At 33.0% G+C, this 25,409-nt stretch overlaps 1 protein-coding gene across 1 annotated transcript; it reads right to left on the bottom strand.

Moving 5' to 3' along the window:
• On the bottom strand, nucleotides 1–24,175 carry LOC124355556 (cAMP-dependent protein kinase type I regulatory subunit). Its single transcript, XM_046806718.1, has 8 exons — nucleotides 24,121–24,175; nucleotides 20,852–21,021; nucleotides 12,467–12,667; nucleotides 7,953–8,172; nucleotides 6,374–6,577; nucleotides 4,318–4,405; nucleotides 1,214–1,308; nucleotides 1–374 (listed from the first exon to the last, which is right to left on the bottom strand). Exons 1-7 carry the CDS (start codon nucleotides 24,173–24,175, stop codon nucleotides 1,224–1,226), a joined length of 1,023 nt encoding a protein of 340 aa, XP_046662674.1. The 3' UTR covers nucleotides 1–374; nucleotides 1,214–1,223.
• Nucleotides 24,176–25,409: the final 1,234 nt, after the last annotated feature.

Raw genomic sequence — 25,409 nt, 5'->3', positions numbered from 1 at the left:
TATTAATAAAATTTTATCTTTTATTCTACATAATTTAGTTCTCATAAGTAACACAATCAACATTGTTCTATAATGTAACAGAAAATATAGAATCTACTCAACTTTAACCACAAACTCATCTTGTAAATTACAAAAATTCAATGAGGACATTTCAGGTCAATATCGGATTGAATTTCGAATGGTTATTTTAAAGTGAAAACCATTAAACAATGAGTAAAATAAATAAGTAATTAGTATGTATTGACCCTGACAATTCCTTGTGTGTGGTGTAGTGTTATGTAATAAATAACTAAATGTAAGATAACAAAGCCTCAAGTTATTGGCACAGGTTGCCTTAGACAAGACTGACGACCGATCTGCTCGCGTTCCCCAGTCTGAAACAAACAAATCGTTGTTAGTTGGTTACTATGAGAGACTCTTGATGAAGACACTTGGATTTTTGTGAGAGTTATTCACTACAATTACAGTATGGATGAGGCTAAGTGAAAAGACTCAAATAAAGAAAAACTTTTTAAAGTCAAATAGTTTTAATTGATCAAAGTTAGTCCTCAGACTAAAATTTATTTCAATTTATTCTCCTCTTCAGGCAAGTAACAAGTCAATATTTTAAAGTTCCCGTATCTGGGATAGACAAAATGGAATATCACTTTACCTCCATAGTAAGTCATATTTTTAGGACTGAGCTGTCAGACATGACCACAAACAACATTTTCTTAACTAAGTCTGTGCAAGCAATGTGTGAAAAATCATTATTTAGGCCAATGAATAAATTATGAAACTTACTGTGTATTGGAAAAATACACTCCAAGCCAGCACCTGGGAAAACTAGAAAATGTGAGCAAATGATCCTTGTTTAAAAATACAATACAGGAATTATGCACAAGTTGGTAAAAAGTGGGCTGCCAGATAAACCCTTGCAATAATATCTATAAAAAAAATCTTGCATCGTTGAAAAATATGAGGAAAAATTATTGAAAGTTGATAAAATGAGCCTATAAATATAGCATAGCTTACTTAAATTTCATAGGCCAAGTTATAAGTCTAGGAACTCTTCCGTTTAATGTACCATACACTATAAGTTATACTATGGTTGGTGACACATTAGGCCATTCCTTCTATTTCTATTTATTATATATTTGGTACTCATGCTTTGGTATGGTAACTATGTGTAATACCTAATAACCAAGGTTATTGCTATGCATAAGCTACTGACCTAGGCGTCACTAAACTGAGAGTGACACGAAACTGTTGTACTGTGTGATGTTGCGTTTTAGAATATCTGCACATGGACCCAGCAACCGCTCAAATCTGAAAGTAAAAAAACTAATTACAAGCTTGAAATATAACTAGCTATCCATACAATAGTGCTGAAATTACATATATTTACAGTGCAACAACGTTTTAAGGTCAATTCACACACATCAGTTCCGGCGCGTCACAGGTCAGTCACATCACAGTCAAAAAATTTATTCTATAATGGATTTCCTGTTGTGCTATCTACACTCATCCGGCTCAGTTCCGGCGCAGGTCCGTCAGTCGCTCTGCCGGCGTCCGTCAGTCATTTTCAGATTTCTTCCCACCGATATTTTTGGATTGTTCGGACCCTGACGGTCGCATGACGGATGTTATTTATGTTATTTTAAAGGATTGCGTTTTTTATATTAAAATTGTATTTCTGTGAAGAGTTTATATTTTATATTGTTACGATCATCAAGATGAACGATGAAAAATTGATAGACTTAGTTTCTTCGTCATCTAAGGCTATCGCTATTGCAGCTAACTCTACTATAGTAAAATCAGCCATTGAGGTAGTTATATATTATCCAATTTAATTCACTCATGATAAAATAAGCTTGACTGTAAGATCACTGTATACGTGACTGATGACTGACTGAAGCCAACTGACGGACAGTTGACTGACGAATTCCGGACGGAACTGTGACTGACCTGAGACTGAACTGTGACTCAACTGATGTGTGTGAATAGACCTTTAGTCCTTAGTCTTAAAAAATTAAACTAAGTTGCCAGTGACGATTCTAGTTGCATCTAATTTTAAAATTGTTAGAGACAAACATTAAATAAAAAATAATATAGAAATAATTTACTGACCTCAATGCCTTTTTATACAAGAACCGTACAGGGAACTAAATTAACCATATTATTGTAAATGGATATACAATGGTTATTCCAAAAAATATTAGTGCCTAAAACAATTTAAATTCAAAGCTGACAGGTTTTTGTAACAACTTCATTTTTGTATCAAATATTTTGGGAACTATTTCTTTTCTTTGATGTGCTTCAAAACTTCAAAAATATTAACTACTGAGTTAGTATAATTGTTCCTGTTTATAACCAACCGTAATGGTTTACAATAAGAAAATGCCAGTAAGGCGTCTCCTATGTAGTAAGTAAATCATTTGTCACATGCGAACATATAGACGTTTTTTTTGTTGAATATGAAAATGTAATTTCTGAATACATCTTTGAATGCTATGAAAGTGTTATTAAGTATTGTTGGAAAGTTCAACAACAGTGTTTCGCTAATTTTGTATATTATATCATCATTACTGCACTATTCTTTGTACTGTTTAAAATCTATAAAAATTCATTAGTGTTTATAATTTGAGCATACATAATTTATACTCAATATAAGATAGCAAAAGTTTAAGAAAACCATCAACCTGTGAGAGGGTTTTCTTCCATGCAGATTCTAGCAAACTTGTTAAGTGTGCCAATTATAAATCAATGTTTGTGAGAGATCTCTGAAATTATAGTTAAATTTAAATTAAACACAGTGAAATTTGATTGTACAAACGTTTTAAACCCAGCATCGTTAAACTTGAAAACAGGTGCTCCCGTTTTTTAGCATTCTGCAAGCCTTTTTGAGAGGAAGGATACATATTATGCCAAAGAATAAAATATTTTCATTTTCTGTTTTTACTGATAAATAATACCAAATACATATAATGTGTATAACTATTTTTTGTAGTATAAAATAAATAAAATCATTTCATATTTTACACAAGAATATTCTGCAAACGTGAATAATGAATTATAAGATAGATAGACTTCCCCTGAAAATTTACTTTTGGTATATCATGAGACTAATATGACTGATTACAGACTCTAAGCTCATGGTGTACTAATAACAAAATGATAATTAACGATGATAAAACTAATTTTGTAAATTTCGACCTTAAACAGTTTTACTTTAATGATGCACTGAAATTTCACACTTATTTTAATTGTTCCAGAACTCAAAATTGCCTTTGCCCAGAAATTAAACAGATAGCACATGTTAAATATTTAGGTGTAACTTTGGATGAAAATGTTTCTTGGAAACAACATATTAATCAGTTACAGGCACAATTACGTAAGAGCATGAGAACATACTATTTTTTACAAAATCTCTTAAATGACGAACCACTACTCCGAGTTTTATATTTTTCCTTAATTCATTCAAGATTTAATGATATACGGTATTGAGGTCTAGGGAGCAGCTGGCAATGTCTCACTGCAACCAATAGAAGTAATTCAAAAACATTTTGTGAGAATAATCACACGTAAGCCTCATAGAGAATCCCCCATACCTTTATTCCGAGTAACTAACATCCTCCCTCTCAAACACCTTTTTATATTTAAAGTTTAGAAAATATTCTACATCCGAAGTGGAAATGATGGAAATAAAAAATTTCAACTCTACACTCGTGCTGCTACCAACTCTGCTTACATAAGACCAAAAATAAATAAAACTATGTTCAGAAAAACTTTTATTTATATAGGCCCAAAGGTTTTTAACATGTTACCCCACAGTATTAAAAACTCCAAAAACTTAAATTTTTTTCAAAAGAGAATTTGAAAGATGGCTACTAGAAAAAGAAGACACAAAGGTTTTTTTTGAGATTCTGCACTGAAGTTTTAATGTTTTTAGGGAACCTGAATGCAATTATTCTTTTGTTTTATATTTTACTCTACTGTATCTTAAACTCTTACTATGCACAAAAATATATTAATTGTATTGTAGAATACGTAATTTCTGGGTTTGTAATAATGTTTTGTTGCTAAGTGTATTTTAGTATTATTATTTATTTGTATGTTATTTTATTTAGTTGCGAACACTGCGGAGGGACCGCTAGGATTTAAGTTTATTTAGACTGTAAGAGACGTTTTCTTTTTGTCAATTTCGTTTTGTGCTAGCCATCTCTACTTGATTCGATGGCTAGAAATTCCGAGCCAAATCTGTATTGTGTACATAAAACTATGTAAATAATTGAAGGAATAAATTCATATTCTATTCTATTCTAATTTGGTACTGACCTTGCTCTGTCGAGTTTGACACATTTTAGAGGTCCCTTTGCTACGACGGTGGCTGCTCTAGGTCTATCTAACAGCAGTGCTATTTCTCCTGCAACAGCACCACATAATCAGCACCAAAAATATTATACACTTCACTCTAGAGAATGTATTCTTAAATAATAGTGTACTACAATGTGAATAAGCGTCTTGGTTTTAGCTCAATGAACCATCATCGTGCTAGTCCTATCCCAAAAAATCCACTTGTCAAGTTTCTTATAGCATATTCTGATAGCATCACATCTCTTCTCTAAAATATTTGTAGTCTTATAGAATATAAAGTATTACAGTCGACATGCAATGCTATTTGGTGTGACATAAACTTATTATTGGACTCTAGCAGTATCATAGATAACTGGTCAACAGTTTCTATAAAGTAAACTCACTTGGCTAGAGCCAAGAAGACAAGTTAGTCTCCACCCTGTAGCATACCAATTTTGTATATATAGTATAAATCCTCTAAGCTTTAAGATATCTAAGTGAATATAAGCATGAACATATAGTGATGAACTATCAATCTCTCACCGATTACTTGTGCAAATTTTTTGAGTTTAGTCCTCCATTTCACCTTCTGCTAAATGCAGTACTTCAGATCTGGCACTGTCACATATAGTTTTGATTTGAATATTGAAATCATGGCAAAGTACTAAGTGGTCTTGCCAAGATACTCTACTGTTTTGGTTTTACTGGATGTCTTCAGACGGTTGTGAACTCCAGATGTCATGAGTCAAGTCTGTGACAGTGTCACATCTCAGACACTGCACTAAGCACTAAGCAGAAGGTGAAATGGAGGGAGCTAAGCTCAACATTCGCACTGAAGCAACCATTCCGACAACAGCTGTGTTTTATGTAGGTAGATTATCTTTGCTCTAAAACTCTTGAATTTAGTTGAAAGTGAAATTCAGTTCTCATAATCTTGGATTGACTGAGACCATCATACTAATCCAAGCCCATAATTTAAGCAATAGTAAGAACTTCAATCTTTAACCTGGACTTCATATTAAACCCTCCTATTGAATGGTAAAAATTGGGATATACATTAGCAATTATATTGAACTAACTATCCAATAAAATTAAAATAGTAACTGTAACTTTAATCTGGAAAAAAAAACCATGATTCTGAATCCTCTCATAAAATTTAAGTGTTTTGTAAAAATATTTATCTATGTTGTCTCTAATGGAATTTAGCTGATACCAAGAACTTGGATCTCCATATGGATTTCACATTGAACCTTTCCATTAAATTTTAATGATTGTAACTTGGATCTGCATAAAATCATAATTCAAAATCCTATCTTAACATTTAGAGAAATTGGACCAGCAGTTAACTATCATATTAAATTCTCTGAGATCGTCTGCTCTTGTCCAAATCATTAATCCATTAAATCAACAATCACCAATGGTAGTTGGGACCAAATACAGAATATATTCACACAATAAAACTGGAAGACATTCAGAAATAAATAAATAAGTAAAAAAGCTACAAAGAGACTCTACACATACAAGTAATTTGTCTTCGACATAAAAAAACTTACACATGTGGCTCAAGAGTAGCTAAAGTGACAACATTCCGTACTACATTAACATTAATGTGTCGCTTAAATCTGGACACCTTTTGGATATATAGGAGCGGCACATCACTAACTGTTAATGTTGAGATTCTGAGGCAAGGGTAAGTCAATAGTTCTAGTCTTCTGCAGACGACTGTTGGAGTTGGTGGGATTTGTTCCTTAAGAGTCAAAGCTTCTTGCTAGCCTCAACAAGGGTGTGCCACCCCCTGGCCTGCTTTGATTGGAGAGGCCGACTCAGAGCTGACTTCCAATTCTTCCAGGGAGAAAATACTTGAGATAGTGCCCTAAATTCTTCCTCATGGATCTCGACAGGAGGCGGCCCCTACCCCCATCCTTACCCATCCAGAATATCCTGTCAATCCGGAAGCAGCACAAAGGTCCTTATAGGAATAGGTGCGATTTCTAAGCTTCTAGAAGAGAACAAAAAAAAAGGGACACCAAATACTGACCGAAGTAGTCTGACTGGCCGAGGCGACCGACCTCCGTAGGCTCCTCCCCCTCTGCTCTGTGCTGTAGGACCAGAGCTGTGCCCTCCACGATGATGTAAAAATCGTCTCCAGGCTCGCCCTGCCGCACGATTGTCTCTCCGTCCTCATACGCCACCATCTCCAGCGCGTCGGCTACAGTCAGTCTCTCCCACTTGTCCAGAGATTCTGTAACACAAGAATCGTTTATTGTTGTCTTACACATTATATGTATTGACAAAGTCAGATAAGGTTTACAATTAATGCTATCATTAGGTTTACAGTCCAGAACACCACCTCCAAAAAGGAATACTAATAAATATACAATTACAAATTTTCTAAATTATGTTGAGTATTACATAAAAACAAAAAAATAAATAATAAATACTTAAAAATAAAAACATTGCATCATTTAAATTTATGGTCACATAAATCATTTAAAAATACTTCTACTGAATTGAAAGCCTTCTGCTTCAGTCATTTCACAAGATAATTTCTGAAATTCCTTAAAGTAGTGGTAATTGCATCTGTAGTACGTTAAAAGTTTTTACACTGATATACATGTAGCTGTTCTGAGTTTTACTTAATCTAAAGTATTTGAGTGCTATTAAGTCTGAGATATAGAACTATACTTATGAGCATAACTATTGAAATGATACAAATTAAATAAATACACATGGAAGGGTAAGAATACCTAGATTAACAAAAACAGGCTTACAAGAACCTCTCTCCCTAATACCTGCAATGACTCTTAAAGCCTTCCTTTCAGTCTTAAAAACTAATTTTGCATTAAAAAAAATAATAATTAAGCACTATTACTATGCTTATCTTCTTATCATGTCTTTGTGACTACAGATTTTATGAATAGCTAAAAATCAAAACAAGATGTTTTCATGAATCCAGCAAAAAGGTAATGATGGAAGATGATTTTGTCTGCAGATTTGCAACTGATAGTTGCAAAATCTGAGAGTATAATAAGAAAAATATGATATCCACATTATGAAATTTTTCTTTATTCTTAGTGCAATAGATGGCTGCATAGTCTTAGTGTGGGTGTTTGAGTTTAAGTAGAAGATTCAAATTCTGTACATAACCGAAATAATATTTATCAGTACTGCCCTTTACATAGTAAACGGACTCAGTCTATCAAAGAAGGAAATTGGGTAAAGAAGTAGACAATATCAGTGTTTTTCAGAAGTTGAGGTGCATTTAAAAAAGTGGGTACAAACAGTATTTTTCTCACTTAGAGCAACATTCTATAACATTTTTTACCATTTCTTTCGTGAAGAAAAATAATTAATTATACCTCTCTTTATTCATCCCATATGGATACGAAGACACTGCATGTCAGATCAGTCAGTGTACTTATATCATTGTGTGGCTATTGTGCAGATACTATCCTTATTATTTCCACTTAACTAACAAATTTATTGAAATTAGTACTAATTTTACAATATCAGAAAGCAACATATAATTTTTACTCAGCTGAAATCCATGTAATCTTGGTCTAATATTGACTTCACAAGTCAATACCAGTACATCCCGACCAGCTTTGATGACCTACCGAGTATTGAGACCCTTGAGAGGAACTCCTCGTACATCTTGCGCTTGCGGATGGTGGAGCCCATGAGGATGCGCCGATAGCTGTCACGGTCGATGCCCCACAGCTTCACATCTGTCTTGGCGCGGACGGTGGCAGCTCGAGGCGTGCCGTAGATGAGAGCCAACTCCCCGAAACTGCCCCCCTCCCCCACCGTCGTCACCAGCTCTGTGTTCACGTATACCTATACGCAGAAACCAAACAACTATCAAATACACTTTACAAAGCATGTACGCACAACTGTCAAACATTCACACTAACTATACATAATTTTTAAGTGTTTCCAACTATACTCTTTGTAATTTAAACTTGTTTTTGAAAAAAAAACTGGATTTCCTTTAACAAATCCAAAAGATTGAGTTTATACATCTCTAGTTTCTGTTTCTTAGCTGAACAGCCAAATCATGGTAAGGTTTGAAAAGTAGACTATGCCTTGGATTGGATTCTGTGGCTAAAAATAAGGGCTTAAAAGTATTTGAGGTCTAACATTGTTCTTAAGAGTAAGAATCAAGATTGTTTCATTACAGCTAACTCTTAAAAAATATCTCACCCCAGTAAGGATTTTGAAATTTTAGTGTTTCGAAACAGTTTTAGATATTTATTACATTTTTTGTCATTACATGTTCCGAAAAAGATCTCATTGTAATCTAGTGACAGCAATATTTGCAATCATCCGTTTGCGTTCTTTCAAACTTCCCTCACTTTTTTTCTCCTTTTACCTCCCAGACCTAATTCATTATGGCCCTAACAACTGTTAGGATGTTGCTGATGTGGTTGTCCCAAACTAGCTGCCACCAACTTGCCTATTTTGTTTTCCTCCATTAAAAAAATGATTCTGCTAGCTCAATATAAAAATTTGACAGTTTGAAATAGTTATTTACATTGCATATATAGCACTTCTGTAAGTGAATACAAACTATGCAATAACATCTAATGGAATTTAGTAACGTATTATTTGTGAAAACTTCCATTTAAACTTCTAAGACTAGCTATGCTTAGGGATGTTGCGATATTATCGATATCAATATATATCGATATTATCGTTTCGATATATCCTATATTGATATCGATATAAACTATCCGATATTATCGTGATATCAGAAGAAATATACAAATATCGGGGGTTTTGATATCATACTGAATGAAAAGTTGTAATTATTTATTATTTTGGATTTATTAGTTTTACGAAAGCAAAACTCAAACAACTTGCTTTGTTCTGTTGTTAAATGCAACGTTAGCAAAGAAATTAACTTTGCAGATTAAGTAAAAAGTAACCAGACGATGCTTGGTTCAGTTAAGCATATATAATATAGTTGCTTTTTAAAATGAAAGAGTTGTTCTTAAAACCCAGTTTAGATTCTTATAGATTTATATTGAAATTTAAAATTGTAATTTTTATTCTTATTTTGGTAATTGTTTTTTTAATAATTGTGCTTCAAATGATTCTTAGTTAGAAAATGTTAAGTAGAATTATTTAAGGAATTTCTTTTTTTTATCTTTAAATATGGTATTTTTTAATGTATTAAGTTGTACTTGTATTAAAAACATTATTTTGGAAATGAACTCGTAAGTTGTATCTTTGATTATACTAGTTACACACACTCATACAATCAAAGGTTGTATACACCAATTTAATCATTCCCCTTTCCTTATTTATCGATATCGGTCATTATTAAGGATATCGATATTTGGATTCGATAATATCAGTATCGATATCCAAGCTTGATATTGATATCGATAACAAATATCGGAACTAGCCTCATAATGCAACAACCCTAGCTATGCTCATCCACTATCCATGCTTGTATCGTCCGAGACTAGCATGCAGATTGGTGGACTAGCATTGGTAGATGAATACAGAATCAGAACATTAAAGTACAGACGGTTCTGACAATATCGAGTGGTCAGACAAAATAAGACCCGTTTCTTGAAAGTAAAACAGTTTTTTAACTGTAAGTATGGAAGACAATAGCTGAACAATATAAGTAGACGACCGTTGAAGGAGTTCAGTTTTAAACCACATGTTAAACTGTGGCAGTAAAGTGGAGGGCAGGTATAACAAGACATGGCAGTAAACGTGTAATCAAGCTGTAATGTAATGACACCCCGGGGGTCCCACCACTCCAAGCGCCCATTACTGTACACCTTCTCTCCTCTCGGCAAAAATCTATTTAGAAAATTGTTGTTTTTTCCCGATAACCGCATTGTTCCAACTCAAATTGAACTGTTGTTTTTGCAAAGAAAACATTTGATGGAAACTTAAGTACATGTGTTCAGCAAACATTATACTCGTCTCAAAATAGCAAACATTATACTCGTCTCAAAATAGCAAACATTATACTCATCTCAAAATAGCAACGTTGTACTCGTCTCAAAATAAACTTTGATACCATTTCAATATGTTGTGTGCACACAAAATAGCTTTCATATAAGGCTCATTTATGATGGTGGCAATCTTGAAAATACATAAGAAATGTTAAACTATAAACCACACTTTTCATTATTTTACATTTTTTATTTTGGAAGATGTTTAATTTTAAAGGTACAGCTTAAATGGATCCAAGTTCAGTCTTCTAATACTAACACTAGTTTATTCAAAAAAATTGCAAATTAACACCTAAAAAATTCATTAATATATACACTTTTTATGAATGCCACAAAAGGCAGTTGTACGTAAAAACTATGAAACAAACGGCACATCCTGCAAATTTCCATGACTCAAATTGAACAAGGAGCAAAATTTGAATTCCTAAAACCAGAATATGTGGTCTCCTCAAAATAAAATTTTGTTAAATGTAATCATACTAGTAAATGTACTGATCTCAATTGTTCTCTTAAAAATGTATCTTTACGAAAAAATCTATTTTCTTGTAATAAACAAACCTGAACTATGATAAACAATTTATTGTTTTATTATTTGAATGGTTTATAACTAAAATATGGATGACTGTGATAAATCGATAAATTAATTAATTTTAAAACAACAATATTTCTCGAATACCTCTTGAGTTTTCACAATCCTTAGGATAATTAACTATCCGGCAATAGAATAAAAGTTTATGTGTAAATTATGATTTCCTATTCTGGTTCCACTCACAAGCTATGAGGAATATTTAGTGAGCCAAGAACACAAATCAAGAAGCCATCTCTTCCTCTACTTATAAACAAAACGAAAAAGACTATCACATTTTAAATTTTAGTTTGTTCCATATTTACACACAAAATTGTGCAAATGGAATATTAACATATCTCGGATTTGAGTTTGTTCTCGTTTTAGTGAAAACTGCTTTAATGTAAAAAAATATTAATTTTACACTTTTCATTAAAAGTAACAAGACAGCAAATAACATTAATTTCATAAGTTACACCAATGATGGAGTTTGTTATTATTAGATCAACTTTAATGAGTATTGAATACACTTGGCTTGTGATGTGCTGAGTCATTACTATTTTAAAAATCCTACTCATTTCTGCTAATGAGTTACAAGGAAATCTTCTCTTGATTTAGAAACAACATGTGTTTGTGATAAACTGCAAACAAGAAACTTGAACCTAGATTATAATACATCAGATTACAGTTTTAGATTTAAAAATACACTGATTAAAGTATTTAATAAAGTTTAGTAGCCTAAACTCATCTTATTTTTTAAGTAAATCTGTATAACTGTGAAATTAAATAATAGCATTATTAAAATATTGTTTAACAAGTGCAAGGACAAAAGATATTAAATTGCTCTAAATATTGATTAAAAACTTGGCTTCTTATACATTTTTCACATTGCTAACTAAACATGGAATATAGTTCTTAAATTATGTTAATTGGATCTCAAGATCTCATATGTTTATTGTTGAAACATTTAATTAATAAAAAGCTTAAACAAAAAAATTACCGTAAATTAATATGGAATAAAAAAGATTTATAGAGATTAAAGAATTAACTGCATAAATTAGAGTACTATGTCAGAACTAAAAAGATGTCAGTAATACTGTTTTTATTCTCTGAGGGCAATCACATCGAAGTAAAATTGTTCAAGTTAAGGATATGAATTTTGTACAATATGTACATGTGAGATGCCTAGACAGAATAACTTTTTTTGTTTAAGAAGTGGTAAATTATATGAGAATTTTTTTTAATAAATACATTTTTTAATGAAATTTCATTAAAATACTATTTTGATAAGTCTTATGTGGTTAAAAAATGTTACTTCCTGTAGGTATAAATTATGCACAAACCGTATTTTTTATTGCAACTATTTGGGCCTGATTACAAAATTACCTAAACTAAATTCTTTAATTCCCGTGGTGGTTTCTCATGGAGTGATTACACGATTTGTCTCATTTTTCTCTCTTCAGGGGAGTTACATATATATTTTTCAGGGGTCTATATATTTTTAAATGATTGAGATTTCCAAACCAAAGATTTCCATTTTTTTCTTGGTAAAATCCGTTTAAAAAAACTTTCACGTCACTCAACTTACCTCCACCTCTCCTTGGTCGATGACGTAGAAGTTGTCGCCCTCGTCACCTTGCTGGATGATGGGCTCACCTGGCAGGAAGTTTACGGGGAACATGGCATCAAAAATGTCCGATCTTTCGTTCTCATCTAAGTGTGAAAACAGCACGTTCTTGGCAATTGCTCTCGACAGTGCCGCCATCGTCTTGTAGTCCTTAGGCACAACCTGCCAATCAAACAATTTAAATTATACAAATATGTCATAGAATTTTAATTAATTTGTATAAGCCTACTTAAGGTTGGATCCTCAATTACCGGATTTAGTTAGAGTTTAAAATTGTTTAAATAAATAAAACATTTCCTGCTCCAAAATTTATTACAGAGAACCCTAGAATTGTAGCAAAGCACGTGTCCGTCCAATAAGCCCGCATACATCTTCAATGATATTTTTGGTTTTGGCTTCTCACATACAATATACATCAACCAAATCTTTGTATTGGCCATGCACAAATTTGTATATAGTTCAATTCTTCAAAAGTGTACATACACACTGTTACGTACAATTTAGAATGCAAGGAAGTCGCGAGAAAAATACTTTTATAACTGTTTCTTTCCGGACATTTGCCATCGTTCTGTGATACAAAAAATCAGTAACACTACGTTTCGAGATCTGTAATCTGATCTCTTCTTCAGGTACATAACTAACCTAACACATAATTACAAACTTGGTCAAAATAAACAGATTATACCAGAGCGTTGTGACACGCAAGTCAGGAATCATAACCACCATGTTTTGTGTCAACTTCACTAATTTTAAAACATGCACTTAATAATAAACTAAACAAAACGCTAATTTTCAAAACTGAACTACAGAATACAGGTCACAATAGAAATAATGGTGGTTGGTGGTTAGGCATTCGTCAACCAACCACCTACTATTATGTAATTTCTTTGTATCACTGAACGATGGCAAATGTCCGAAAAAAATCACGTTTCCTTCACAATCCTTCCATCGTCAAAAACAAACTTTAAACGAAGAATAAATGTTTCATATTGACAATGTTTCTTATCGGAAGACAAAAAGGAAAAGGGATGAAATAGGAAAAGGCGTTCGGTTTACATTTTATTTGTAACAACATAGGCCATGGACGTGATTGACAGCTGATCCATGATCTTACGCAGCTTGTACTGTATCTCCTCTCATCCCATCTACTCAAGTTCATATTTGACAACTTCTCACTCAACTTCTTTATTTTGACACTTACATTAAAAGCAGATGTGCAGGACCAGAGAACCACGTGATCACCATCAATGACCAGTTAAATCCGTCTCCGCGGCGTAAAACCCAGTTAGTTATTACACAGGAACATCCATTTACCGCCTCAGTGTCAATAACGCTGTAATTCACCTCCCGTCACAGGCCAATGACGTAAGTGACCACTATCGAACAGCCTATCCGGTGTCGCGATCCAATCACCAGGGATTCTGCATCTGAATGCCAACCTGATATGGTAAACGAAAGTAAATTTTGCCTATATGCTTGACTCGAATGTGAGTTGGGTACTTTGTTATTACTGTATAAGGAGGCCACTCTGTCTCTATCTACCTACCATTTGTTATTACGCGATATAAGTATGTGTGTACAATACATACGCACGTATTTTACATAGAAAAAGTTTCAATTAACCTTTACGAACGTTCACGTGATCTGTGCTTGAATTTAGATACTATCTCGAGGGATGTTTTTCTTCATTTCGCCGGAAGTGCGGGATGGAAGATCTGGGATACGGTACGCGATCTGAGATCGGGAAAGTACCGATCGGAAATGCCCCTGGCCATCGGTGCGGGCTTCGGTTACGTCAACCCGTACTTTTGAAGAAAAATAAGGCAAAAATCCTTCGAGATATACTCAAATTCAAGCTCAGATCACGTGAGCGCCCGTGAAGGTTAACTTTAAATTTGGTACTACTAGTGACATACTTATGATAACCTAATCTAAACCGCGTAATAAAAAGTATAGTGGAAAGTGCCTTCATATACTATTAAAGTACCGTGAGTTGTAAAAGTTTAAATAAGTGATCATATCCTGAACAAGAGATTCCATTTCATAAAATAAAATAATTTTTTCAAAATCAAATCAAAACTTATATATATATATATATATATATATATATATATATATATATATAATATAACTTATTTATTCTCAAACACATCGCACAGGCTATAATAATGCACAGAACACAAAAAAGAATTATATTTCCCCACGATGACTGTAGGCTACACTGTGTGTGTGGGGAAAGAGTTCAAATTATTATTGCTGCATAAAGTGTATTGAAATTCTCCTGGTATAACTTGGACTAAGCATGTACATATTACATGTTGAAAAATAACTAAATAAAATCAACAAGCATTATGACAATTAATCTAAAAAAAATCTAAAACCTTATTTTATTAAGGTCAGAGAGCTGTTGTGTTATTAAGTGCAATTACACAGATATATATGCAAAAGAAGGGCAAGCATCAATATTATATAATAAATAATCAAATATATGGAGATTGAATTAATGCCTCCATCTACATAGGCATAAATCTCAAAATAAGTTATATCAATCTAAAGGCAATGTAATTAGCTGAACACATTTACTACAAGACTAATAATAATAATTATTTTAAATAAATAAACGTTTTACAACGTTTTGTATATATATATATATATATATATATATATATATATATATAAAATAAACTAATTCCTTATTTATGTTTGCTTTATATATTCTCTATACCAAAACATAACAATTGCATTTGCATATTCTGAAAAACATGAAATAATGGAATTACAAATTAAAAATCACTGGTCCAAGAAGTAAACCTTACGGTGTACCGAACATTATGAATTAATCTTTTGAGAAAGTACAATTAATATGTAATTTAATTACTTGATACTCCCGATCCCATTTAATAGGCACAACTGCTTTAATTATTATAAATAAGATAAGATCTCTGAAAGCTATTATTAACGTTACTTTCCACGTTTTACCCTCATTAAATATTTATCTTCAAAGCGGTGTTAAAGCTGCTCTGTCGTATAAATGTTTATAACATCAAGATTCAATAAACGCTTGTCAAGAAACGAAAGAACCGCTAGTTAAGAATTCTCTCCAGACGCTTCAATAAGAAAGACAAATAATATAACGAGCACCGCTGCGAAGAGTAAACCTCTCTCAGTGAATCATTTAAACATGTGTTTGCTTAAAATGCACATAATATTATTTTATCTCGGTTCTAGAGAGAGGGCACAGTTTTCTTGAAAAGAGTTTGTTAAAAAAAAGTAATAAATATATGTTTACACACAATGTGATTGATCACTAACTAAACACGTAAAATGGAGATGCAAAAATAGAAAATAATGTAATTACAGTACCCTCTGAAATTCTAGCAAAGTTAATAGCAGTCCTATATTTACATAGCCATAAGTTATTTTTAAATATGCATCATGGGCGAGAGCACCTAATGATTGAATTTACACTTTTTTGCAAAACAGCAATTAAAAATACATTCGTAATTTTTTACATGTAGACAACTAGTTACATATGAAAAAGGAAAATCAACATACAAGTGTGGGCTTTACTGTCAGAAAACAAAAAAGGGTGCCGAGGAAGTTTTTTTTAATCAGGAAATTAGAAAGAGAAATTGGTTCTAAATTTACCCTGTTTAAGATTGGATAATACTTTCCAGCCTGGGCTGGACGTTCAACAAAAAATGTTCGAAAACAATAGATATCAGTCAGCCTTAACAAGAACTAGGCGATAAGCATGTTCGTTTCACGTTCCTATCTGAAAGAAAAAGATTTTGTTTTTTCTATTGGGGAGGGTGTTGTTTATTCTTTTTCGGGTGGGGGGGGGGAGAAGGGAGCACGACATTCTGTATACAGAAAACCCTATTACAATTGATATCCCAGTTAATCATGTTTAAATAAAGTAAACTGTAACAAACATATTTCAAATAATTTGGATCCTAGTGCGCGACTATCAGGACTCATTGGTATATTGTATTCAAGAAGAAGGCATTTTAAATATTTATTCCATTCTATTATATTTCGCACAGACAGTTCAAACCCAGTCACCTTACATAATACCTTGGGTGTATCAACAGTATTCGTTAGTGATGCGCTGTCTCGTCAATTAGTGCCTAGGTCTGACCGTTGAACCGCGCTGTGAATAGTGTTTCAGCGGAACTTCTGTATCATATCTTTTCTGTGCGTAAACAGTTAAATTTCTTAAACTTCATTTCATGCCCACCGACGTATCAAACGTTTAAACGGTGAAGACTGAACAAGATTGGAATGTCTTTGTGTTTTGTCAATACACTTAACATCAAATTGTTCAGTTTAAAAGAGGTCTTAACAACAAGAAACAAATTTGAAGCTCGAAAGAACACACAGACACACCGGTCAAATTTTAATGTTGAGAGCTCATGTCTCAACCATACCGGAGCTGACAAATTTGACTAAAATCATCGTTATTATGAGTCATTAAATTATTAAAATTTGCTTTTCTGAACATACCAAATAAAAGTAAAGTAAAGAAGTCTTATTTTACCAGGCGAAGTTAGGGGGCTAAGAAGCCCTGTCTAACACTTAACCCGGGGAACAACGGCCTAGAGGTGACCACCACCAATGAATGGCTGGGCAGGCGGGCTGCTTGCAAGGACAGGATCGCTCAGCGGTTACTCCTCATCCAAGCAGCAGCCACGCTCAACGTTGCTCGATTTGGTTATCTTGCGATAACCGCCGTACCCGCTACACTGCGCCATTGGCAGTTTTAGCATATCTATGCCAATTTTTAAATTTGCAGTTTATTGGTTTTATAATGGACATTTAATATAGATTGTTCCTACGTAAATATCTGTGATCTATATCCCTGGGAATGATATTATGTCTCGCTCTACCATAATTATGTAAGCTAGGAAAATAAGTGAAATAGTACATTACTAAGTTAATCAATAAAAATAAATATTTGACTTGTTCTGAATTCGTAAATAAAACAACGTGTTATTTGTACAGAGCCGATAGGAACAGTGTATTTTCCCTATGCCTTTTTACGATGTATAAATATTGTAAGTCCAATCAGTGAATAATCCAATTGAAATTTTGGATTATTGCGATCCATATAAACGTACCACGTAACTAGCAGGCGAGGCACGAATGCTGTTTATCCTCAGCCGGTGTTTCATATGTCGTGTGCATATTTCGTATTTATATTTCTCATCGGAATGCAATATATCACCGGAATGTTATCTCCCCCACCCCCGCCACCGCCCTCTTCAGATCAATTGCCAACACAGCGGTGTTCTCTGGTAGGAGTAAGAGAGGCAGCGGCCTCCTCAATATCAGAATTGTCTTTCCATGTATTATGTATGAACAGTTACAAATTTCTCTTAACTTTGATTCGATCCCGACAAAATCTTGTTACCACCGGATACACTTTGAGACTCACTTCCTCGATTAATAAAAAATGATGCAAAACGTATTACTGAGAATTGTTGCTTACTTCGAAGAATCCTTAAACGTTCACTTACAACAATATCCCCAGGATTATAGGCTTTGTTGTTTAATATAGCAATTGGTTTTGGAGATCAAAACTCCACACAGACTCAACATCAGGTAACGTAGCCAAAAAAGTCTAAATATAAAATCAACATACGGAGGAAATATTTAATTCATGTCATATGTATTTATTATTTAGTCACCGTTTGTTTGCTTTTGTTTGTATTATGTTCTTTTACATTTTATACAACTTGTGCGCCCAAAGACGGGTTTTACCAAAATATAATGCAAATAAAAAATATTTCTCAGGTCAATTTATTAAAATTAAAACACACCACACACACACACACACACACACACACACACACACACAAAAATGAAATGTGTATAAATGGCAACAGCCGAATTTAATTTCAATAAACATTGAATCACAACAAGTACTTGCTCCGCCGGGACTCGTCCCGTCTAAAACAAATAAAACAACCAAATCGCCTCTAATCTAAATTGGCATATCCTTACGTAACTTACATGCAGGTCAGATCAAATGGACAAGTGATAAAAGCTTTGCCTGATCAAATAGAGACTTAATAATAACTCTATAATATTTATTTACCAAAGCAATACTTTCATTATTGACATTAGGCTTAATATAGTTTTTAAAATGTTTCGGCATCAAATCTGTCGACTACAGATGGCACTCCATGGCGAGACCTAAATAATTAAAGAATGTAATAATCGTGTAAGCACCTTTCTGACGCGGTGTGAACTGTGAAACTTTATTCTAGTTATGGCACCTGGCGTGTTAGTATTGGCATTATACAATAACACTTTCTTTAACACCTTATAGATGAAAAGTCTAACTTAGAAAAGCCACCATTAAAAACCTTAACTTTGTTTAAATTATTCATAATTCATAAACTATTTAATAAACTCATGTAATTTACATTTGGCTGCATAAAGTGTATTAATATGTTATAATATATTGCACTCAATACAATCAAATAAGTAAAGAAATTCAAGACACTAGCTGTTTTTCATCTAAACCCCCCCCCCACGAAAATAACAGATATATCCCATGAGACATGATTGAAGGAGACAAGGGTGTGCTCACGCTGGACGAACTGGTCGTCCGCACGCATGACGTCATTCGGTTAACAATACCACTACGATTCCATCCTCAATACGATGCTTCACGATGATTCTAGCACTATGGTAAAAGTGTTGTAATATTTTATACTATTCTTGTTACTAATCTGGTTTTAATATTAGGAATTTCATAAAATTATTGTTATGTTATGAACTTGTAAACTAGACACAAATGCTGTATTGATGTACCTATAATATAATGAATTTGCGGAACAACTTAAAACATTCGCTCCTTTAAGATACCTTAATTCAGACAATACTTAAGTATATTAATTGTAGTATCACTAGTATAAAGGAATACAACATTTTCCACAAAATTAACACAAATCAAGAAAAACTTATCAATAATGAAGACGGACCAATTCAAAATTCAGTTTTACTCTCATCTCAATTTATAAAAAAATTAAAATTAAATTCTGATTAAATATTTTATACTGGCTAACCGTACATCCAAATTGTTTACCATATGTTATTATAAAATTAATTTATTATTTTAAAAATGTAAACATTTGATAATTTGTGAAGTGCCTGATGATGGAATCTTTGATTCAGAAAGGCCTTGCACAAAATAAAAATTTATATTGGAAACAATGTTGTATTCCTTTATACTAGTGATACTACAATAAACATTTTTTCCAATGCTCCAAGATTCTACAATACTTAAGTATATTTTGTTTTTAATAAAAAAAATGACAAACTAGGTACTGACATAAAGGTAGATTACTAAACCGAAAGAACTGAGTCATATGATCAAAGAAACCTTTCGCATTAATATAAAGAAAAACTAGTTTTGATCTGCAGGGTATATTTAGTTTCGTATATACAAGCCAAACAATTGAAAAGTTTATTACATCTCATCGCTAATGTATGTATTAAACTTCACAGGGATAAAAATGTTGGGCTAAGGAAAATCTACAGTTAAATGTGTTAGAATTAAATAATCAATATCGAAAAATCATAGATTTCCAAATATGTCAAATTATCACCAGCCAACTGTGATGTTATACAATATCGCATTGAATGTTTCAGTATTTAAACACCGGTGATGGGAACAATCGATTTTCAAATATCGATATCTATCATCGATTTTTCCATAATGAAAAATGTTTAGAATTAAAGAATATAATGAATAAAGAATTAATGTCAGAAAACACTACCAAACATACGTACATGCTTTGATTCAATATTTTTGTATCGATTTAAGATTGTGATATTGGTATCGGAAAACATTGACGCCAATTGAATAGAAATGATTCCACATCGTGATGCACAATGTGAATTCACAACGACTCCACATGTTTTACGACTGAAATGTGAACACTGGAAAACCATCGATGATTATAGTTGAACTACATTTAAGACATTAGTAGCCTATTGGATAAACGTCGACGTCAATTAAGAATTACTCCTGTCATTACGACTTACGACTAAAACATAAACAATCGACCATTGTCAGACAACACGTTTTATTAACTTCCAGCGTGTTGCATTGATATTTCAAACAATCTCTACACGACTTGACTATTTGGTTTCCTGGTCCGTACGCACCAATGCGATTTGGTTTGATTATGTATAGTCAAGTTAATTATTTCGTAATTTTGTGTGTATTGTTCATTGACCCGAGAAGTAGTGTTTCTGTAAGTGTGTTACGTGTTTTCCGCAATTGTCCACTTTCTGATTTCTCCTCTATTTCTATTTCTACTTGATCCTTACCTTTTTGACATAGCTTGTGGCATCTTCCTCCGACACCGGCTCCGCGGAGATGCCGCCCCGACGTCGCACCGGCTGCTGTGATTGGTTCGGCAGAGGCGACAGATCCTCGGTGTCCTCTGGCGAGACCGCGGCCTGCTTGGCGTCGTGCGCCTGTTCCTGCAACAAACGTGCTGACAGTCACGCCAATAGTACATCGATGTATCGAAGTGAGACAATCGATGGTATATATTGAACAGTATCGTTATGTACCTCAAAGAAAAGCACCAAAAATACGGTTGAAAATTGTTATGTATACATTAAAATTTAGTGATTATGTTCACACATAAATAATTCATAGCTATAGAAGAGTGCTACGCAGAGGGTATGAAATCGAAATGTTCGGTAATACCAAAGAAGACATGTTTGTGACATTCCAATGTTGTATTTCAGATACAGAGAGATTGGCTCTCATATATCCCTTATCTAAAATATAAATTAGTTCGTTTGTAAGTAAACATGATAACCATTTTAATTTAAAAATGTTAGTAATTGTTAAAAAAATTACTAATTTACACAAAGCCTTAATTTTAATTTTGAAATTTTAGCAATAATCATCGAACGTTCTCTGTCTTGTAGTACTTATAGCATCATTTTGGACTTCGATTCATAATCATGGACATTTTGGTGAGGGAGAATATTGGAATTAATTTTTATTTACAAACATTTATTTGGGAATGAGGACAGTCTCTCTGGTATTTCCGCAGAAAACACCCCAGAAGACTATAGCTGTTCAAGCCACTGCCAACTAGATTTCACGATAGAAGTAAACAAGTTATATCTAGCTAAAGACAAAAATATGGTCAACTTATGAAGCGAAATTTTTGCATTCTGTTCGGGTTGATGGCTAAACTACAAACTACAGTAAACTAGGTGAGAGCACTACAGATACAGAACATATTGGGGGACATGTTTCAAATAATCAATGGTTTAAGGGGAAATATCGATATTCTTTCAATACTGTAAATCAATAGTCTGTATCTGGTAGAAGAAATGCTTCATCGATGTACCCAACACTAGTAAAGCAACAGCACAACGCCACGATGTGTTTTCAGCTACTTAAAGCACTAGACAAATATGAAGTCACAATTAACAGTGTACGTGAAGAATGGATTAGATCTCTCAAAATTTCGAGTAATACGTGATAGTTAATACCTTTTAAAGTAAATTATTGAAACTTTACGTAAATATTCTTCTGTACGCGTTTAGTTATTTGTCTGTTTCTCTTCCAAATAATTGTAGTGGTAACAATATCAAATACTATTCATATAAAAATAACAAGAATGAACGGAGACAAGACGTCGACCATGTGCAGTTATCATAAATATAACATGAACAAAATTAATAACAAACCAGAATGAATGTTTGAGTTTTGATCCAGTTCACCTTCCTTTTAATGCTGCGTCTGGAATCTGGTGTCATTTCGCCTGATAAAATCCAAAAAAAGTCGGCGACGAAGAAGCTAAATTTAACTCTTTAGATCGTTTCGATATCAGACACGCCTAGAATATAAAGTATACTCCAATATAGACGAAGAAGTATTCTCATTGTCTCATCAAGTCTGTGACAGCGTCAGATTCCAGACGCTGGAGCTAAACTCAATATTCATATTGAATCAAGCCTTCCCATCATAGCTACGTCATTTTAACAAACAAGTGTGGTGATATAATAATAACGGAGTAGCCATAACGATAGATAATAACGATAAAGCAACAATTGTCAGCAATATAAATATTAAACAAATCAAACTACGAATGATTGTCTTGACGAAATCGTAACACAGATAAAATAAAGAATATGCATCGAATCTAAAACAATTTCTATAAACCAATAGTAAAGTAACACCAGTACGATCAATTTGTGTTCACCGCTCCATACATTGATGGGATATATTCACTACCAGTACTTCGCTCTACTACTCAGGTATTGGACTTTTATGCTTATGATAAATATAGTTACAGAATTAGATATATATATATATATATATATATATATATATATATATATATATATATATATATATATATGTTAGTTTGCTTATTTAAACGCATATGTGTCAGATACGGCCAAATACAATATAATTGAATCGTAAAAAGTGAGGGCTCTGTGGTGTAATGGTAGAACATTCACCTGGCAAGTGAGAGATCCGGGTTCGAGTCCCGGTGGAGCAAGTACTTTTTGTGATTCAATGTTTATCGAAATTAAATAAGGCTATTGCCATTTATACAAATTTAATGTAAATAAAAGCCATTTGACAGGTGTTTGGTAAAAAAAATTAAACTTTAGACTGGGATATATTTCCGAAAATAACAAACGGCTTCCATGAATGAAGAGTTGTGATATGCATCTGTACAAGAGAGTCAATTTTCGAAACATTTACAAATATATAGAATTTTTGTTCTTTGTTTTACATACAACGAAAACAAAGAAGTCTAGCATCTCCTCTTTAAAATTATGTATGGTGTAAGTTTCAATTATTTCGGGAAGTGTGATTTTTTATCTCCTGATTACTGAAAGTTTGGTTCTGTGACACATACGTACCTTCTTCTCAGAAACGGGTAAAACTATTTCATCATTTTTAAGTTTTGGTGAAAGTGTTATGAGGGCTTAAAAATGTGTATAAAATACACGAGGTTGTTACGGTAAAACACATTTTGAAAATCTTGAAACAATAAAATAGTGTTACCTTTAAACATGTTCAATAAATAAAAAAATTATCTGAAGGCCGTGTTTTTGTATTCCAATTGCAGTTAAAGACCCAATACAAAAACGAAGGAAAAGTGCATTCATATATTTTAATGGTTACTGAGAAAAAGCTACATATATTAATATTGCCGAGATAGAGAAAAATTTTACCCCCATCGGCAACACATTCCAACAAACATTTACCATAAACATTGTTTTTAAACCCGAGTTTTACACCAAGACTGCTTTAGAAATGCAAAAATTGTTGATGGAAAAGACATGTACCCACCCAACTACGAACAAACAAAGGACTATGAATGTATAATATCAAGATGATAAAACCAGGTCAGTCCACACAGCCGGCGGTATGAATGAATATTCAGCGACATTATCATGGCTTAAAACTTTGTGAAGGAGAGAGACAGAGAGAGAGAGAGAGAGAGAGAGAGAGAGAGAGAGAGAGAGAGAGAGAGAGAGAGAGAGAGAGAGAGAGAGAGAGAGAGAGAGAGAGAGTGCGAGAGAGACAGAGAGAAAGAGCCAAAACTGACAAGACGTGGTACAGTACTTCAACTCCGGCTCTAGCGCAGCGCGGCCTGCATTCATATTACAGAAGGGTGCGACACTACACAGAGAGTTTGTCCTATTGACCCTTCGTTGTGATTTAATTCGGTCACAAGTACCTTTCCCCACATTTGAGATACCATTAGTGAAGAGCTTATTCAATTTTATATTTATACATTATGTATACGTCTATCTGTCTTGCTTTCTCTATGCATAAAGTAAATTATATGGATATGAAACTACTGCTTTCTTGCAAAAAACTTTTGCACTTTGGATTAGAACTTTTTTTTGGACTCCATAATCCTAAAGTTCTTTTTGAGAACACTTAAATTATCTGTCAGTAGATGTGTATGTAAGTGCTCAAATGATATGTGTGCACAAACACAACTTCGATTTAAAAGTAAAAGTGGTTGTACAGTGTGTTCCACGAAAAGGTTTACGATCATTTGAAACTTTAAACACTTTCCAATTAAAATGTCAAGAAAGGTGTGTTAAACTCTCTCTCTATATCATGTTTTCAGAAGCAAAATAGTGACATAAAGAAAATATATAAAATCAATTCCATACGTTATTTTATTAGGTTCAAAAAATAAACAGTTATTTATTGCTACAAATGTAATTTGATAGACAATTGTTTTAAACTAAATACCAATGAACATTTGATCGTAAAATCAATTTATTCAAACCCACCCACTGCGACATACTGGTAACAACGATAAACACGAAAACCTCTTTTCAGGGACACACTGTATAAGCATATACAGTGTGTCACTATATGCATATAGTGAGTTTTCAATTTACACCCCTATATTTTACAATTTAAACCACGCCGATAATTTTTTGGTTTTAAACATCAAAGCTGAGATGTTCGGCTGTCATACTCAACCTGCCATTTTGAAACCCTACTAGATTTTTTGAAATATAAATAAGTTTGCCCAAATAGTATTATATACATATATATATATATAAATTTTAAGATCTTAAAACAAGACTTTAAAACGATAATGCAACACCCACACTACTGTGCGTAATTACTTAAGAATTATTTTAATTTAATTTTATTTCAGAAATAGATGATGCAAATAAAAATGGTTTTATAGATTTATTTTGATTTTTTACACTTATACGCCTACAACATGATGAAATACTCAAACACTTAAAATAATGCGCGAACAAGAGTTTAACCATAATAAAAAAGATGCCAGGCATTGTGTACTGTCGGCGATAGGGTTCGTATTTCATTTACTACATTATAATTCACAAATGAAAGATCTTA

This window comes from Homalodisca vitripennis, chromosome 2 (genome assembly GCF_021130785.1).
Source record: "Homalodisca vitripennis isolate AUS2020 chromosome 2, UT_GWSS_2.1, whole genome shotgun sequence".
In the NCBI taxonomy this organism is placed as follows: Eukaryota; Metazoa; Arthropoda; class Insecta; order Hemiptera; family Cicadellidae; genus Homalodisca; species Homalodisca vitripennis.
The sequence above is the reverse complement of the archived record's forward strand: the minus strand, read 5'-3'. Positions and strand labels throughout refer to the sequence as shown.

Coding starts and splice junctions, on each gene's coding strand:
- LOC124355556 (XM_046806718.1), bottom strand. CDS start 24,175: ATGAATGCAGGCCGCGCTGCGCTAGAGCCGGAGTTGAAGTACTGTACC. Junction 21,022..24,120: donor GAAGTACTGTACCACGTCTT/GTCAGTTTTGGC, acceptor CGTGACTGTCAG/CACGTTTGTTGCAGGAACAG. Junction 8,173..12,466: donor TCGACCAAGGAGAGGTGGAG/GTAAGTTGAGTG, acceptor TTCTGCGTATAG/GTATACGTGAACACAGAGCT.